Here is a 19,739-nt window from a genome sequence, read left to right on the forward strand (position 1 = left end):
GATGTCCAGAATCTGCCCTTCTATAGCTCTCAGATTACTGAAAGCCTCCTTCCAGGGATAATGGAAATGGAGTGTATCTGGTCATCAGTGAGTGCCTCAGGGCTTGGCCTAATCAGCACAATTTCTGATGTCCCCCCCTCCCACCCCCACTGGGACCTACTCATTGATCAGAATTACCTAGTGCTCATTGTTGCTGCTGCTGTTCCTACATCACTTAGAAAACACAAGCATGATAGAGGATTTCCTTTTGAAGGAAAGAAGAAACTAGCACTTTTGAGCACATACACTACACCACTATGCTAGGCATTTTTTTTTTTAATTTACATCCAAATTAGTTAGCATATAGTGCACCAATGATTTCAGGAGTAGATTCCTTACTGCCCCTTACCCATTTAGCCCATCCCTCCTCCCACAACCCCTCCAGTAACCCTCAGTTTGTTCTCTGTATTTATGAATCTCTTATGTTTTGTCCCTCTCTCTGTTTTTATATTATTTTTGTTTCCCTTCCCTTATGTTCATTTGTTTTGTCTCTTAAAGTCCTCATATGAGTGAAGTCGTATAATACTTGTCTTTCTCTGACTAATTTCACTTAGCATAATACCCTCCAGTTCCATCCACGCAGATGCAAATGGCAAGATTTCATTCTTTTTGATTGCCGAGTAATACTCCACTGTATAGATATACCACATCTTGTTTATCCATTCATCCATCGATGGACATCTGGGCTCTTTCCATACTTTGGCTATTGTTGATAGTGCTGCTATAAACATTGGGGTGCATGTGTCCCTTTGAAACAGCACACCTGTATCCCGTGGATAAATGCCTACTAGTGCAATTGCTGGGTCATAGGGTAGTTCTATTTTTAGTTTTTTGAGCAACCTCCATACTGTTTTCCAGAGTGGCTGTACCAGCTTGCATTCCCAACTATGCTAGGCATTTTAACACACTGTCACACTTGAACTCACTATAACTATTATGCTACAAACATTATACCTACTCTAGAGATAAGGAAACTAAGACTAAAAGAGTGAACTGAGAACTGAAAACCAGGTTTATCTGACCCAAAGTATGTGTATGTGTGTGTATGTGTATACACACACACACACACACACACACACACACTCTTTCCAATGCAATGATGTCCTGTTGCCTGCAAGACTCCTTGTCCTCCAGGTTACTGGCCACCAGTCATGCTTCCTGAGAGTCGTCTGAACTCTCAGGAAAATACATTTTGATTTGTGAATGGTTAACTTCTCTTTTCTAAATTCATTCTACTCATTTTCAATGCGTTAAGAAATGACTGATAGATTCTTCTTAAACCTGCAAATAAAACTAGCATTTAGAAAAGCTGAAGAAAATGATTTAGTAATGAAATTGGCACCATATTTTCAGCTATTTTAACTTCCAGGTTCATAGTCTCAAGCAATTGTGCTCTGCAGCCAGACAATTTTGTCCAATGTCTACATAAATGTGTGTTTGCAGCTCCATGGTACAAGGACAAGGATGTTGTTACTGGCATGCTGATCACTATAACTCTTGACAGTAACGTTCACATAAAAGTTCCACTTACCTAAGTTTTTCCTGGGAAGAAGCCTATTCTTTGAATGAACTTCATGGAATACTAATTCTACCAAAATCTTCACAGGTATAATCCCAAAACAGGTATATCAAATGGTGGCTTAAAAAATATTATACAAATTTATTTACTGCAAGACTTCTCAGAACCTTAATATATCAATTTTACCCAAATGTTTTAGGCTATGGGACCTCTAATCAAAGGAACAAATGGATATAAAGTGCACAAAGTAAGTTATGAACAAATGACACTTAGCATTGCTACGAGCAAACCTTTTGTCAATGATCTTCTCAAGAGACCAGTGTCTGATGGGACAAGTGTAATTCATAACACACTTTGGAAAACACTAGATATGGTCCCTTGGAGGATGGTACTGGCTATTTTACACACTAGAAACCATTTCAGTAGATCAGAACTACAGCATCTTTTAGACCTCTCTAGAAAGGGATTATAGCTTCCAAAGATTCAAGCACTAAGAAACTCTGGACTCAATTGCAAATTCAGAGACTGGGGAGAGGAGGAAGGATTTATTATAAATAGGAGGTATTTCTCTCATTTTAGAGAAGAAATTCCTCCTTTGGAGAAATTACTATGATAGAAGGTGCCCAAACCACAAATTTAGACCAAAAGGAACAAAAAATAAAATAAAATAAAGATCAGAAATGCTGAAGGTTTCTGAGGAGGGATATAGTGAATCTGATTTGACTGAGCCAAGATAAAATTATAGTTATTGTCTTAGGAGGTGGTAGGTGGAGAATGAAACAGTTTAAGTAAATATACCACAAATCCAAAGGCTGAGGCCATCAATCAAGGTGCCCTGTAACTTAGCCCCTACTTAATTTTCCCAATTTAATTCCCCTCTACTCCCTTTCACACATTTGTGCTCCATCTAACCAACCTATATGTTCTCCACTCAATCTGCGGTTTCTCTTTTCTGTGTTTATGCTGTTGCCTTTCTCTGAAATGTCTATTTCCCACACTTCCACACCTCCACCTCTCCCCTGGCCAATCTCCAAACCCTTTTCATCTTTCAAGGCCCAGTTTAAATGACACTTCATCCAAGAAGCTTTCTTTTATCACTCCAGGTATATATAAACTCTCCAAAGCACTTAATCTTATCTTCATTGTATTTGATATTTTTCCTAAATTTGACAAATATTTGAAAACCTGTTATGTGTCAGGCTCTATAGGTTTGTGTATTTATTTATATACTTGTTTTATCTACCCATTATACTATTAACTTTCTGAACACAGGATTTTATGTCTGATTCATAGTAACCAGCTCTAATGCCTTGCCCATAGGAGTCCCTTAAACATGGTATAAAGGCAGACCAGCACATTATTTTTTAAAAATATGGCTGAATGTGGGCTGAAGATAGCTATAATAGTAGGTGTGAGTCACTACAGGTGGTATAGTGATCAGAGAAGGCTTCGGGAAAGAGACGGCATTTGAAAGGGTCTTAAAATCAGTGTAGCAAAAATAAAAAATTAAAAAAAATAAGTGTAGCAATCAGAAACTGAAATGGGAGCAGAAATATTTCAGTTGACTGGAAAAGGGGTTCAGAAGGAAAGCAGAAAAAAGAAAGGTTGGAAAAAAACTTGAAATCAGACTGGGAAAGTCTTAAGTCCCAGGCAAAGGGATCTGGACTGTCTTTGTACTAAAGAGGAGTGATTCAAAGTGCTGGAGATCCTATTGATACATAAAGGGGAATAGGAAAGACAGAATTATAGACAGATTGGACAGAATAAAAATTAAAAAACTGAGCCAGCATCCAACTGGTTTCCAGCTTCTTTGCTCCCAACATTTTTTTTCCCAATTTTTGTTCTTCAAATTTTGAGTGGATGACCATGTTACTTGAGCAACAGGCTCCACAAGTGACCTTACACAAGCACACTTTGGTTTGCTAAGACAGTTTTAAATATACAGTTGACCCTTGAACAATACAGGTGTGAAGCACGCAAGTCCACTTATATGTAGATTTTTTTTATTAATACAGTATACTACATTTTTCTCCTCATGATTTTCTTAATAACATTATCTTTTCTCTAGCTTACTTTATTCTAAGAATATGGCTTATAATATATATACAATAGGTTTAATCAGCCGTATATGTTATTGTTAAGGTTTCTGGTTAATAGTAGGATTTTGGTAGTTAATAATATTTATGGGGAGCCAAAGGTTATATGTGGATTTTTCAACTATGTGGGGTGTCAGCACCCCTAACACCCCTACCCCACTGCTCAAGGGCCAACTGTATAGAAAATCAATCTGTCATATTTCAGGATATTTATAAATTGTGATTATGTTATAAATTGTAAGGAGGAAGAAGCAGGAAACTTCTATAATACTCCTTTCAAGGTGTTTACTATCCCACATCTCTGGCCAAAGTGTTTTAGAAGGTAAGAGTCATAAAAATCTCCTTCCACACCTCTTCTTCAAGGTTACTGATTTTTAGTCCCTATCTCTGTTAGACTCTAACAGGTTTCCTGCTCTATCAGTTTGCTGTTTTGTACCTTCAGGTTCAGTGTATTTATACATTCAAAAAGTGGAGTCACCTTGACAAAAGGGACCACTGTCACAATGTCTGTCCACTTCACTAGAAGCCTGGACAAGAACACAGCTATCTTCTGGGATGCCTGGAACATCTGCGCTACGGAATTCCTTTTGCTGGAGGAGAGGTCAAAATCACACATCTAGGAGCTTTGCAATAGTTCCTGCTGTTGCCCATTTGTCTACCCACTCTTTGGAACTGAGAAGTCAATTAATCAAGCTATAAATAGTGTCTTCTGTCATCTTTAAGTATCAGACCTATACATACATAGGGTAGTCTAAGTAGAGTTATTTAATGAAAGGTAATCACTGACCAAAAATACCTCCTAATACTATCTAGAATCCACTGATTTGGGATTTGTTGAGTTAAAAAACAAACACAATCTTAGAAAGGTGAGAGGGAACCTTGCTATCAGGCTCTGTATTAGGAAAACAATCTGATTAACCTAATCCACACAAAGGGAAAGGGGGTTTGATCTGGGGGAACAGAATAAGGGAGAACGTCAATGGATAGAAAATCTGTGAGGTCATTCTGGAACATTGTGTATTTCCAAGGAGAACTCCAGAGAGGATCAGAGAGAACTAAATAACAGAATGAGGGCACTAGGATCCTGAAAAGTAGCCAAGCCAAGAAGTAGAAAAAGCCATAGCTCAGAAGGTTTGGTGAATGAGTTCCAAAGGTTGACTTTACCTTGAGTTATTGCCAAGGTCCTCATTTACTCCCAATAGTTCAACCCAGCTCTCACTTTCTGTGGGAGCATCCAAAACGAGGTGGAATGTACTGAAACCTGGGTGGGGAAGTGTGGCCAAATGAGGCTGGGAGTGATAGATGTGGAGCTAAAGCCAACAAAGAGAAGGTTTCAAAAATGGAGCCAAAAGAGCTGGAACCCAAAATGGGATCCAGTTCATTAGAATTATAGGTATTTGGGGACTTTTCTGTTTCCCATCCTGAGTTTTATTCAAATTGTTTATGCTGGAAATTCTGAGTATGCCTGGGTTAAAGAAATACGTAATCAGCAGCCACCATTCAGAATTCACCAAGCTCCAATAAAACTGTTTCACTTGAGTTCAGAAAATGAAAACTGCAATAAGGCAGAAATTTGCAGAAACACAAACAGTGAAAGTTAGTTTCCCCATAAACATTTCCAAAACAGATAGTTACACTAATTATTTTTCAAAAGTCCTTCATGCTCAGGGTAATAAATGTATTTGGAGGGAAAACAATCAACATACCACCTCCATCTGCAACCACCACTGCTCATTCCCTTCTCAAGAGATGTCCAGTCCTGGTGAAGGCATGCCCTGAGAAGGTGTATTAGCCTCCTTTTCCCACAGAGCAAGTGACATGATACTTCCAAGGTACACAAGCTCATCTGCTCGTCTCTGGTCTCCTCCCCTCAATTCAACAGCTTCTTAGTCTACTTTGGGCGTAACTATCTTCATGTGGATCTCTATCACTCTGCTTTCTTTTTTTTTTTTTTTTAAATGTATAAATCTATTTCTAATCCTCTCTTATGGTGGCAGAGGCTCTCTGGAGGTTAACCATTTACCTTTCAGACATCTGACTCTGCCAAGTTGGGATCGGTCTTTCTAATCTCACACTATTCCAAAGAGATATAGAAATGTTACTCCAGCTTTCTCATTATGTATTCAGAGGAAACACTACACTCTCCTATTCTAGCCACAGTGTACACAGCCTTTCCTCAGCTTAAATTAAGACCGAAGTTAGCAAAGGTTCCCTACTCTTTTTCCCCAACTGCATAGCTACTCTATCCAAGTCTGCTAACTGCTATAAAAATTTGGTAATGGCCCCAGAATGTGAAATACATGGTGGCACTGTCACGCTTGCTAAAATCCTTGCTTCTTCTTCTGCATCGATTATTCTATAACCCAATATCTCCATTCTTTGTAACTCCTCTGCTTTCCATGCTGCAGTCTCCCCCTTATAGGTGGACAAGTCCCAGCGCCATTCTTCTGCAGCCAACTATAAACCCTGCTCTAGATGCCACCATTCTTTTCAGTAGATGTTACCCTGTAATAAGCTCTAATGTTGCTCTCCTGACTATAGCACCATACGGCTCTAACAGCATCATCCAGTTACATCTGCACAAGTACCAAGTGCTTTCACATTCATTTTCCTCTTATCTGAGCTGCTCAACATCGCAGAGAGAAACCATTATTCCTGCCATTTTATAGATGAGGAAACTAAGATCCTGCAAGGATTAGGTGACTTATTCTGAACCAAGCAGATAATTTAAATGCTAGAGTCAAGACTTCTACTTCTGGGGGCACCTGGGTGGCTCAGTTGGTTAAGCGTCCGACTTTGGCTCAGGTCATGATCTCACGGTTTGTGAGTTTGAGCCCGGCGTCGGGCGGGCTCTGTGCTAACAGCTTAGAGCCTGGAGCCTGCTTCAGATTCTCTGTCTCTGCCCCTCCCCTGCTTGCTGTCTCTCTGTCTCTCTCTCAAATATAAAAGATAAAACATAAAAAAAAAATTTTTAGAAGACTTCTACTTCTGACCCCAACTCTTTCCCCATGCACATTTCTGAGAATAAACTTAACTGCCAAGCAAGCCCCACATTTGGTGTAAGTCTAACAGGGGACGCTGCAAGCCCTGGGAGAGATTCCTGCCTCGGTCCCTTGGTCCATATCACAATTTTTACTCTATTTCCCACTCCTAGCACCAGCTCTTGACACACACTCATCCCCTTCCGAATTCCCTCAATCCTCTATCTGCCATGCTAACCAATTTCTTTTTTTGTTGTTCTGAATACAGCCTTGCCCCTTCTTCACTGATAACCCCTGTCAGGAGAAAGTAAGCAGTCTTCATCTCTTACCCAATGACTTACTCACATGCTTTGGCTCAGAAACCACAACCTCTTAACCATGAACTCTGTATAAGTGTACATTTGTTTATGGTCTGGGGTTCATGTTCTCTGTCCTTGCCCTCTCCCTCTCCCACCCTGTTTGAAGATATCCATTTTAGAGTGTAAGCTCTAGGTAAGCCAGTTGTAGGTACCACTCACAAAACATTGCCAATTATGATCTTTTTAAAAAAAAATAATAAATTGCTCCTGTCCTTGATCTGAAAAATGACAGAAACCAGTTGCCAAAACCGCTTAGAGCATTGTTTACTTCAATTCAGAGTTACTGAATAGGAATTAGCTTAAAAGAGCTGTAAAGGGAAAGACAAGGACACATTTGTTTACACGCAGTCCCAAAGGTATAAAATGAAATACTGAGTAATTTGTTATTAGCTTCTCATCAACAATAGTCCAGCTCTATTGCATAGCAAGGTCACCCCGGGTAAGAGAATCCTAGTTACCAGCATTCCCATTACAAAAAGGAGGTGCTCAGCTATTCCAAATGCATATGTGCTCTGGAAAAGCAACAGCTGGCTACATATTACTTACTGGCTTATCCTTGATGGTGGGGCTTGACACACACAGGTACAGTTTCCCGTCTTCTTCCAGGCAGGCATCTATCAACGCTTGCACTGAACTCTCCTCCTGGAACAGCAGAAAGGCATAGCCTTGGGAGGACAAAAACAAAAGGATAGAGGGAAAAATCAGTAAATTAAACTCAAAGAAAGTACTAAATAAAAATTTATCTGTTGTTTCACTTTGGCAGATTCTTACTAGAATCCAAGAATCTGAAATGGGACACAGGGAAGTAAAAGTCATTGAGACCCTCATATGCCGGGCATTGGATTAGGTACTCACTGACGCGGTCTCAATTCTTATAATTGCTCAGAGAAGCAAGTTCAGAACTCCTCTATGGAATTTCCATGAAATACAAGCATACCTAATTTTATTGAGCTTTACTTTATTGTGCTCTGCAGATACTGAGTTTTTTGTTTGTTTGTTTTACAAATTAAAGGCCTGTGGCAACCCTAAGTCAATTAAGTCTATGGAAGCCATTCTCCCAAAAGCATGTGCTTACTTTGTGTCACTGTGTCACATTTTGGTAATTCTCACAATATTTCAAACTTTTTCATCATCATTATTATATTGGTCATGGTGATCTGTGATCAGGGATCTTTGATTTATTATCATGATTGTTTTGGGGTGCCATCAACTGGGACCATAGAAGACGGAGAACTTTAATACTGTGTATATTCTGACTGCTCCACTGACCAGCCATTCCACTGTATCTCTCCCTTTCCTTGGGCTTCCCTGTTCCCTGAGACACAAACATAATTTCAATCCCCTGAAATCAGGCCAACTAATAAACCTATAGTTGCCTCGAAGTGAAAGGAAGGGTTGCACGTCTCTTACTTTAAATCAGCAACTAGAAATGATTCAGCACAGTGCAGAAGACATGTTGAAAGATGAGAGGGGCCACAGGTTAGGCTCTTGAGCCAGTTAGCCAAGTTGCAGTGCAAAGGAAAAGTTATTGAAGGAAATTACAAGTGCTACTCCAGTGAACACATGAATGATAAGAGCAAAACAGCTTTATGGTTGATATGAAGAAAGTTCTAGTGGTTTGGATGGAAGATCAGAGCAGCCACAACTTTCCCTTCAACCAAAGCCCCATCCAGAGCAAGGCCTTAACTCTCTACAATTCCATGAAGACTGAGAGAGGTGAGGAAGCTGCAGGAGAAAAGGTGGAAGCTAGCAGGGGTTGGTTCATGAGGTTTAAAGAAAGAAGCTGTCTCCATAACATAAAAGTGCAACGTAAAACAGCAAGTGCTGATGTAGAAGCTGCAGAAGTTATCCAGAAGATCTAGCTAAGGTTAATTCACGAAGGGGGCTACACTAAAAAACAGGTTTTTCAATGTAGATGAAACAGTCTTCTATTGGAAGAAGATGCAATCTAGGACTTTCATAGCAAAGCTTCAATGCCAAGCTTCAAAGCTTCAAAGGACAGACTCACTCTCTTGTTAGGGGTTAATGCAGTTGGTGACTTTAAGTTGAAGTCAATACTCATTGACCATTCTGAAAATCCTACAGGCCTTAAGAATCATGCTAGATCTACTCTGCCTGTGCTCTATAATACAGGAACAATAAAGCCTAGTTCACAGCACATCTGTTTACAATATAGCTTATTGAAATGTTAGGCCCACTGTTGACCTACTGCTCAGAAAAACAGATTCCCTTCAAAATGTTACTGCCCATTGACAATGCACTTGGTCACCTAAGAGCGCTGATGGAAATGTAAAATGAAATGAATATTGTTTTCATGCCTGCTAACACAATGTCCATTCTGCAGCCCATGGATCAAGAAGCCATTTCAACTTTCAAGTCTTTTTTTTTTTTTTTAATGTTTGTTTATTTTTGAGAGAGAGACAGAGTGTGAGCAGGGGAGGGGCAGAGAGAGGGAGACACACAGCATCCAAAGCAGGCTCCAGGCTCTGAGCAGTCAGCCCAGAGCCCAATGTGGGGCTCGAATTCGTGAACCTTGAGATCATGACCTGAGCCGAAGTGGGACATTCAACCAACTGAGCCACCCAGGCACCCCCAACTTTCAAGTCTTATTATTATTTTTTTAAGTTTGTTCCTTTTTTGTTTGTTTTTGTTTATTTTTTTATTTTTGTTTTTGTTTTTGTTTTTTTTTAGTAATCTCTACACCCAATGTGGGGCTCAAACTCAACCCCAAGATCAAGAGTTACATGCGTCGCCAAATGAGTCAGCCAGGTGTGCTCCAAGTCTTATTATTTAAGAAATACATTTCATAAGGCTGTAGCTGCCAGCGATTCCTCTGATGGATCTGGGCAAAGCAAACTGAAAACCTTCTGGAAAGGATCCACCATTCTAGATGTGATTAAGAATATTCATGATCCATGGGAAGAGGTCAAAATATCACCATGACAGAAGTTTGGAAGAAGTTGAGCCCAACCCTTATGGATGACTTTGAGAGGCTGAGGACTTCAATGGAGGAAGTAACTGCAGACGTGGTAGAAATAGCAAGAGAACTAGAAGTGAAGCCAGAAGATGTAACTAAATGGCTGTAATCTCATGATACAACCTTAACAGATGAGGAGTTGTTTCTCATGGGTGAACAACAACAACAAAAAAATGGTTTCTTGAGATGGAATCTATTTCTGGTAAAAATGCTGTGAAGATTGTGGAAATGATAACAAAAGATTTAGAATATTACATAAACTTAGCTGATAAAAGCAGAGGCAGAGTTTGAGAGCACTGACCCCAATTTTGAAAGAAGCTTTACTGTGGGTAAAATGCTATCAAACAGTATTGTGTCCCACAGAGAAATAATTTGTTTTGGTGTGACAAAGTTGTCTTATTTTAAGAAATTTCCAAAGCCATACCAACCTTTAGCAACCACCACCCTGGTCTGTCAGAAGCCATGAACACTGAGTCAAGATTCTCCACCAAAAAAAAATTACAATTCACAGAAAGCTCAGATGATGGTTAGCATTTTTTTTTTTTTAGCAATAGTCATTTTTAATTAAGGTATGCAGATTTTTAGACACAATGCTATTGCACACTTAACAGACTACGGTATAAACATAACTTTTATATGCACTGAGATACTAAAAAATTCATTTCATTCACTTTATTGAAATATTTGCTTCATTGTGGTGGTCTGAAACTGAACCCACAATATCTGCATAGTATACCTATAGATCTGGTCCTCTTGAGAGCAGGCAGACTCATCACTGGCCTGAGCCACAACCACTAGTCAAAAAACAAGCATCACCTGCCCTCTAACTTCCATCAAGCTTTAGGTTTGACACATGCTACAACATGGAGGTACCTTGAAAATATTATGCCAAGTGAAAAGGTAGGCACAAATATCATATGATTCCATTTATATAAAATGTCCAGAATAGGCAAATCTATGGAGACAAAAAATAGATTAATGGTTGTCTAGGACTAAAGGACTAGAGGGAATAGGTACAGGGTTTCTTTTGGGGATGATGAATATTTTCTAAGATTGATTGTGGTGATGGTGGCATAACTCTGTGAACATACGGAAAACCACTGAATTTTACAAGTTAAATGGGGGAACTATATGGGTGTGAATTATAGCCCAACAAAAGCTGCCTCCCCCAAAAGGCCCAATAAAACGTAGGGTTACTTAGGTGTTATATTTACATGTATATTTACATGTTATTTCTGATGATGATGCTTTTTTTCTCCAAGGATACACTCCTATCTCATGACAGAGTATACAATAAACATGGATACTAGCTGCAGAACTTCCACAGAGACAGCCAGTTTGTTCACTTTGATTCAGTAAGATTTACTGAGCAACTATTACAAGTAGGATACAATCTATGGCTTATGAGAAAAGTGAGATGGAAGAGAGTAGGTTCCTACTGTCAAGAGACTTATGTGGTAGAAGAAACAGACATTTAGACAATTAACTATTTGCTACAAAGCTGAAGGAGATACGTGGGAACAAAAAGTGCCATGGTAGCCCAGAGGAGCAAGGACTCTGACTTGAGAGAATCAGCAAAGACTTCAAAGAGATCAACAGACGTTCAAGGGACCAATTCTAGCATCTGCTGCCATGCTGGCATTCATGAATGGCAGCTGAGCAAAGGCCCATCATGAGCTAGTCTAAGCTTGAGTATCCAACTATTTGGCCTCTCTGCAACCCCTCTAGCTTTGCTAAGTCTCTCAGCTGTCACCTCCACTCCCAGCCCTGCTGCTGATCTCAAAAAAAAAAAAAAAAAAAACCAGAACAAAACAAAACAAAAAAAACAAAAAAAACAAACCAAAACAAAACAAAAAAACCATCACCAATATGGTTCTACTCTGGTGCCAGAAAGGTGTAAATGGTAGAGAAGGATAAGAACTTCCAAATTCAGAAGATTCTCACACATCAAACAAAGATGTTAATCAACTGGCCTAGAAGCAAAGCTCTTGGGAGTCCCGGGCAGCACATAATGACAGTAGCAACAGATAATGAATAATGGGTACTTTTTAAAAATCTTTTTTCCCAATTCTTTGGGAAACTATACAAAGTATCCAAGCGAATACAGCACAAAAAGGTCAATCACTACCATCTAAGCAAACACAGAAGGAAACAGATCAACCACTACCTGGCACACCAAGAGTGGCCAATGCAACTGGCTGAAGCCAGCACACAGGGGACAGCACCAAGCCCATGGGAGTGGGTATGTAGATACAACAGGGAAGCTGCCTAAGTGATAGGACCCAGAGCTGTTTTCTGGGCTCTGCTCCCAGGCTAGATGGGTCAGAGGATTCAGCAGGTGGCTAGGCAAGAAAAATAAAACCTAACTGCAAACTAGAAAAAAATATCATTTCTTCATATCTTTTCTCTGTTGGAAACAGTATCAAACTATCACCAAGCCCCAAGGAATCTATTAAAAATTCAGTGTTTTCATTTAATGTGAGAACATTAATTCCACTTGCCAGAGTGAATATTAGAGATGAGTGGGTTAAAAAATGCAAATCATAAAGAGGAGGTCTCAGCATGTCCTCTCAAACCTCCTGGCTCACCATGTGAAATCCTGGTACAGATGGTCCACAAAGGTCCTAAGAGGCACACAGGCTATCTTGTTCTTGGAGAGGGCCCCATCTGTGTACATTATGCACAGGCATATCAAAAAGGCCTGGGGATGGGGCATGCTCACTGAGCTGAGGCGTTCTCCAGCTCCTTGCCACCAGAAGGCCACCAGGCTGACCGCATTTTTCTGGCACATCACTGTACACCCTCTGAAATTTTCCACATCAAATCCTGCACGGATCTCAACTTGGGCATCAGAGGAGAGGGAGTGTCTCCCCATAGCAGCTGAGTAGCTACCACAAAAGTGGGCAGATCTTCAGTCATGCCTCTCTCACAGCCATAAATGTCACCATTAGCATTAGAGTATAAACAATGAGGAGTTGCAAGTAAAAGCCTACCACAAATATTATTACTGAGAAAAATATCTACAAACAGCTTCTTTTCCTTTCCCAAACAGTGGCCCATAACATTTAACCAACTTCTTCAGGATAACTTTTATAGCAAGTCAGCTTTTATAATAAATCATCTCTACTCCCTCACCAGCAAGCTGCCACTGGCAGTAATGACAATACTCTCTTAGCATTACAAAGCGGTGTGACTCAAGTTCAACAATTTCCTTCAACCCTACTTCCTACCTTGGGCTTTCTAACCAAAACAAAATTCACCAGAGACATCCCAAATCACTCATGAACAGTACCTTCACCTACTAAAAACACCTTCTGACACCTCAAGGTCAACCAAACCCAGATGACAACAGAAATCAAGAGTATTAAAAACAAATCAGGAATGAAGAATCCTTCAAACATATTTCCCTTTTGATCTTCAGAAGTTTAAGGTCAAAGCAAACAAAGTAGAAAAAGATTCCTTCTAGAATAACAAGGTCAATGTGAGATGAAAATTAAATCAATTATTTGCGAAAAGTCAAATTCCACATGGTACTATGAAAAGAGTTCTGGACTAGGAGTCAGAAGGTCTGGATTTAGATCTAAGTCCTAACATTTACCAGCTGTGTGTAATAATAGCTAGCATTTATTGAGCATCTGTTATGCACCAGGCACTATTCTGAGTGCGTTCTTTCATCATCACACACATCCTATAAGGTAGGCATTACTTTTAGTTGTTTTACAGTTAAAGAAATTGCACAGAGTGATTAAGCAAGTTGTTCAAAGTAACCTAGCAAGTGATGGAACCATGAACTTGAAAATCAACTTAAACTTTCTGAGTCTTGGCTGTTTTCTCTGTAAAGTGAAAAAAAAAAAATAAGTCTTTGTCCTCATTATCCTACAGAGATGTTGTAGGTTATGAAATAACACACATAAAGGTACTTTGTAAACCAGGTATTGTGCAAGTGTCAATATTTCTTTTTCTGCATTTTCAGTTATTTGTGTGATATGTAAAACTGAGTTTTGCATACAATCTCGTTATAAAAATTAGAGTTCAAATTAATGATATGCAGTTTCCACTGGGCATTTCCAAGTGTTTGGTGAATAAAGTGCAGTAATCTAGATACTAAAGAAAAACTTTAAAGCTATTTGAATAACAGGCTGAACATTACCATAAACAAATGATAAAAGTGACTGAATATTTTGCTTTCATATATCACTAGCCATCTCCACCAGGAGACAGAATTATCAGATGTGATATTATTTGCTGATTCTAATACATTCTTAAATTTTTTTTTTCAACGTTTATTTATTTTTGGGACAGAGAGAGACAGAGCATGAGCGGGGGAGGGGCAGAGAGAGAGGGAGACACAGCATCGGAAACAGGCTCCAGGCTCTGAGCCATCAGCCCAGAGCCCGACGCGGGGCTCGAACTCCGGGACCGCGAGATCGTGACCTGGCTGAAGTCGGACGCTTAACCGACTGCGCCACCCAGGCGCCCCATCTAATACATTCTTTAAATAAAAGACAGATTATCTGGGGCACCCGGGTGGCTCAGTTGGTTAAGTATCTGACTTTGGCTCAGGTCACGATCTCACGGTCGGTGGGTTTGAGCCCCATGTCAGGCTCTGTACTGACAGCTCAGAGCCTGGAGCCTGCTTCAGGTTCTGCATGTCCTTCTCGCTCTGCCCCTCCTCCACTCACACTCTTTCTCTCTCATAATAAACATTAAAAAAAATTTAAATAAAAGCCTATTATGCCTACAAATCAAGCTCCTCAAACTGTCACTGTTGGCAAGTTCTTCTATTAGTATGAAAGGTATATATATATATATATATATAAAAGCTTGGAAAAAAATTATTAGCTCTCCTGTTCTCCCTTGCCCTCTGAGCCAGTAAGAGATAACAGGATCATAAAACTCAAGTTTCAGAAATGGCGGTCTTGCTTGCCACATACCTGAGGAGTGTGGCGGGGCTTCAGAGATGTTGTGAGCTATGGGAGGTCCTCAACTCAGAGCCAGTCTGTGGATGGAATTATGGGCTCCAAGGGAAGCAATAGGAATTCTTAGCACTATCAGCATCATGACTCTGGGTTGGGCAGAATGGATGGCAGGAAATTGCTTGCTTTCCCTTTCCCATTGGTGCCAAATAGGTTGAGGGAGGAAGGGTACAACAGTGAGAGATTTTTGGACAGGCCTGGACTGACCACACTACTCCAGGGTAAAGAGGAACAGGCAGGTATGGGGTTGTAGGGGGAGGGGGGGACTCAATTGGGATTATTCCATTTTATTTGGCCAGGTTTTTGCAGGGTAAATTTAATTAAAAGATTATTTTTCTTTTAATACCTGAGAACACACTAAGTATAACAACCTCCAAAATGTTCTTGGCTACCTGTCAAAAACAATGCTTTCTGAGCTCTTAAATACATAATTTTTCATGTTATAATTTTTTATACTTGATCCCCATAACAATCACCACCAACTTCACCACCACAAACACCAGTTACTAAGTGCTTACAGTGCGCCAGGCACTTTGCTAATAATAAACACTTTACATCTGTCAGCTCTTTTCATCCTCACAGTTATTCTATGAGGTAAATACAGGTGTTATTATTATCATTTTACAGACAAGGAAACTGAAGCTCCAAGAGGTTAAGGGATACCTCAGAGATTAAAACCTAGAGATTAAATTTGGAATTAAAACCTACATCAGCTTTTGGAGTCCTCGTTCTTAATCCATTATATTTTTTTATCCATTTTTTTCATTGTCCATCTTTATCTATTATACTGTCTCACCTAAAAATGATGAGGCAAAAGTTTCAATATCATTAGCAAATAGGGACTGGCCTAGTTATTATATATTTATTGTTACCTTTAGTACAGTGATCATTTCACAGAAATGGTAGAAAGTAGCAGAAAGTGGTCACCTGTGCTTCAGTCCTAAAATATAAGGTCTATGCATATATATTTGCTCTAAATAAAGCCCACAAAACTATATTAAGAAGAACTGAAATGATGAACTTCAAAATCATCAGAAGCTTAGATTTAGTTTTATTTAGGTCAAATTGTCATATTTAATAAAGATGCTTATTGGCTTTCAATGTATTTTTAGGTTGTGTATTTAGAATGAAGGTACTTGAGGGAGTTAAAGAGCAGATCTCACTAAATTAAGTAAGATTTTAACAAAATGAATATCATCGTCCCAGTAATAATTGACTTAAGCAAGAATCATCAGTGGATTCTAAAACCACTGAGTGAATTTGGGAAGGGATACAAGATATTCAACATACTCTTAAAGTATCATTTTACAGATTATTCAGTATTTGCAAAGGGAGGGAAAGGCACTTTTATTTTTTTTCATTTTTTTTTTTAACGTTTATTTATTTTTGGGACAGAGAGAGACAGAGCATGAACGGGGGAGGGGCAGAGAGAGAGGGAGACACAGAATCGGAAGCAGGCTCCAGGCTCTGAGCCATCAGCCCAGAGCCCGACACGGGGCTCGAACTCACGGACCGTGAGATCGTGACCTGAGCTGAAGTCGGACGCCCAACTGACTGAGCCACCCAGGCGCCCCGGAAAGGCACTTTTAAAATGGAGGAATCCTGGAGTGTCTGGGTGGCTGAGAGTTGAGTGTCCAACTCTTGATGTTGGCTCAAGTCATGATCCCAGGGACATGGGATCGAGCCCTGTGCTGGGGCTTGCATTGAGTGTAGAGCCTGCTTGAGATTCTCTCTCTCTCTCTCTCTCTCTCTCTCTCTCTCTCTCTCTCTCTCAAAGAAAAAAGAAAAGAAAAGAAAAGAAAAGAAAAGAAAAGAAAAGAAAAGAATCTGGCAGACAACATCTTAACCAAGTGATCAAACTTAACATCACCAACAATAGGGCAAACTGACTTAACATGTACTCCTGTACTATGTCCTTCTTAGTGCAGCACATCATCTACATACTCTTCCTGCTGACAGTGTTTTACTTGAATCTCATTATGAGGAAACAATCAGATTAATTCCAAATTAAGTGACATTCTATAAAACATCTGACACTGACCCATCAAATGATACAGAAGATAAAAAGCTTAGGGAACTATCTAAATTAAAGGACAGTAGGAAGATATGACAACTAAATGTAAGACTGTATTTGGATGTTAAGACTAAATGTTTGAATCTTAGATAAAAAAAAACAGCTCTAAAGGACATTACTAGAACAATCTGGATATTTCTTGTTACAGGAGACACATGCAGAAGCACTTAGGAGTGAGAGGTCTTGATGTCTATAACTGAAAACTATACACACAGAAAGAGAAAAAAAGAGAAAGCAAATGTGGCAAAATGCTGACAACTGGTGAATCTAGAGGAAGCCTATATAGGTGTTTGTTGCATTATTCCTACGGTTTACAGCTTTTTTGTAGGCTTGAAATTTTTTAACATAAAAATTTGTAGGGAAAAAGTTAAAAATCACCAGGTCTTTCTGGGGAAGACAGTAATATAGTCTCCCATTCTCTAAAGAGCTGTTTGGGTGTTTTTAAAGACCCAACAGTTCTTAAAATCAACTAACGCTCTTAGTGATTTATATGTTTCAAGTATCAACTGCAATGGAAAAACAATTTCAGCTTGTAGGGCAGTGCCCCAAACCACTGCTACATTCATAAAACAGCTGACCAAGGGACAGTCAGTTTCTGATTAAGTGAGATCAGTCCCAGAAGGAAAGATCCATGGTCTGAACAGACACACACACGCGCGCGCGCGCGCGCACACACACACACACACACACACACACACACACACACACACACAGAATGAGAAAGAGATCTCTCCTTGCACAGAATCCAGGCTCCCTGATTTCTTGTGACCTTCCTAGACAGGCCTGAAGGGCACCTCTCCAGCCACAGCTGCCTGAGTTCAGACACTTTTTGCCACAGAAGTCTGTTCTAAACATTCTTACTAACCTTGGCAATCAGGTCAGAAGACTTACCTGGTTTGCCTCAGGCGTCTTTGTCTTTGGATTCAATTCAATAGAACCAAAAATATTTATGAGGTATAAGGCATGAAGCTAGGCAAGGAAGCTACAAAGACAAGCCAAGGAAGAACCCTGTCCTAGAAAATTCCAACCTATAAATAAATGACTAAGGAACACCATGAAATGTATTATGTTGGGGGTGTGTCTGTCCTACAGAACACTGATGAAAGACAAATGGAGCAGAGGTGTCCAAACATCAGGGAAAGCCATAGAACAAAGGCCACATATGAACTGGAGGATAATTAGTCTTCCTGGAAATAAGAGCATTCCAAGTTCAGGACAGTGCAGGCCAAGGCACACAAGGTCAAAGGTTGGCTCATTTGGAAAACAGAGACTAGAGGTCATTAATTAGAGTACAGGATTGAGGGCACTGGGTGGGAAGAGCTGAAGCACCTCACCAACTCCCAGCCTGCTGCCTGGAGAACACTGTAGGTCTCTGAACTGGATTCCCTATTCATTTTCCCTCTTGGATGAAAACATCTGAATTCCAAAATTTACTGAACACTTACTATGTGCTCTAGGCACTTCAGAGGAATGCAGACATAAGCAAGACTTTGTTCTCAAGGAATTTATAAGCTAGTACAAGAAAGTCATGAAGAATAAATACATAGAGAACTCTAATCTAGGAACAATGCATTAAGGATTCTAAGAAGTATTTTTTTAAGTATTTGTAGAAGTCGGACTTCATAGAAAGAAGACATATCTTTCAGTGAAGAAGACCTGGATAGAGAAATCAGGGAAGTCTTTCTGTAGGTGGTAGCAGATCTTGATGGTATGACATAGTTGAAAAAATGGAGGACATTCCAAGGGAAGGAATTAGCCTAAGTTAAGATGTAGAAGGGCGCCTGGGTGGCTCAGTCTGTTGAGTGTCCGACTTTGGCTCAGGTCATGATCTCACAGTTTCTGGGTTCAAGCCCTGAATTGGACTCAGGCTCTGTGCTGACAGCTCAGAGCCTGGAGTCTGCTTCAGATTCTCTGTCTCCCTCTCTCTCTGCCCCTCCCCCACTAGTTCGTGTTCTCTTTCTCTTTCTCTCTCTCTCTCTCTCTCTCTCTCTCAGAAATCAATTTAAAAAAAAAAGACATTGAAAAAAAAAAGATGTAGACATGACTCTGCAGATACTGCCCAAGTCCTTGGATTCCTGAACATTTCCCGTGGATTCAGAACTAAACATATTTCTTTGACTATATTTACTATACAAGGCTGAAGCTCAAACATTTTGGTTCTAGCCTGTTTTGTGTTTTCTATTGCACTAGTAAATGTTTCTTTGTGGATTTCTGGCTTGGCAGGCAGGGATAGGGGCAGGTGGGAATGAACAAGAAAACAAGTTTGATGGGTAGAACCACCTAAGAGTTGAAAATTGGCAATCTACTTCCTATGTTCTTAGTAAAGTCCTGCAGTCCAGGGCAGTGACCTGGGGCATTTGGGCTTAAAACCTGCTCTGTTTACATAACCTCACATTTCCTACATAAAGAGGTCCTTGTGAAGTCTGCCGGTCTGTCAATTCTAGTCACAGTCAGTTCTAACAAGCACCTGACCATGAAAACAGAGACCAGACTGGGGATGTGGGAGGAAACTGGTCAAACTAGTCAGGTGGTTTTATTATTACTGAGCATTACATTTTTATCTGGGGGAAGGACACTAATATTATTTAACACCTATTAAGCCTAAGTACTGTGTCGGTGTGTATGTAGACTTCACATAATCCATTTAATAACCCAATGAGTATCATTCAGATGAGTAAACTGAGGCTCAGAGATTAAATAACTAGCTCAGTGTCATAT

General features: G+C 39.9%; 1 protein-coding gene across 8 annotated transcripts in view; it reads right to left on the reverse strand.

Annotated features, from left to right (window-relative positions):
* CPEB3 (cytoplasmic polyadenylation element binding protein 3) overlaps nucleotides 1-19,739 on the reverse strand; it is a 196,195-nt gene that overhangs the window by 45,657 nt on the left and 130,799 nt on the right. For all 8 annotated transcript variants that reach the window (XM_047825969.1, XM_047825971.1, XM_047825970.1 and 5 more), the window contains one exon: nucleotides 7,541-7,659. In XM_047825969.1, coding sequence (XP_047681925.1) covers nucleotides 7,541-7,659 — 119 coding nt within the window. The remainder of the gene's footprint in view (nucleotides 1-7,540; nucleotides 7,660-19,739) is intronic.

The sequence above is a fragment of the Prionailurus viverrinus genome, chromosome D2, assembly GCF_022837055.1.
Source record: "Prionailurus viverrinus isolate Anna chromosome D2, UM_Priviv_1.0, whole genome shotgun sequence".
NCBI classification, from domain to species: domain Eukaryota; kingdom Metazoa; phylum Chordata; class Mammalia; order Carnivora; family Felidae; genus Prionailurus; species Prionailurus viverrinus.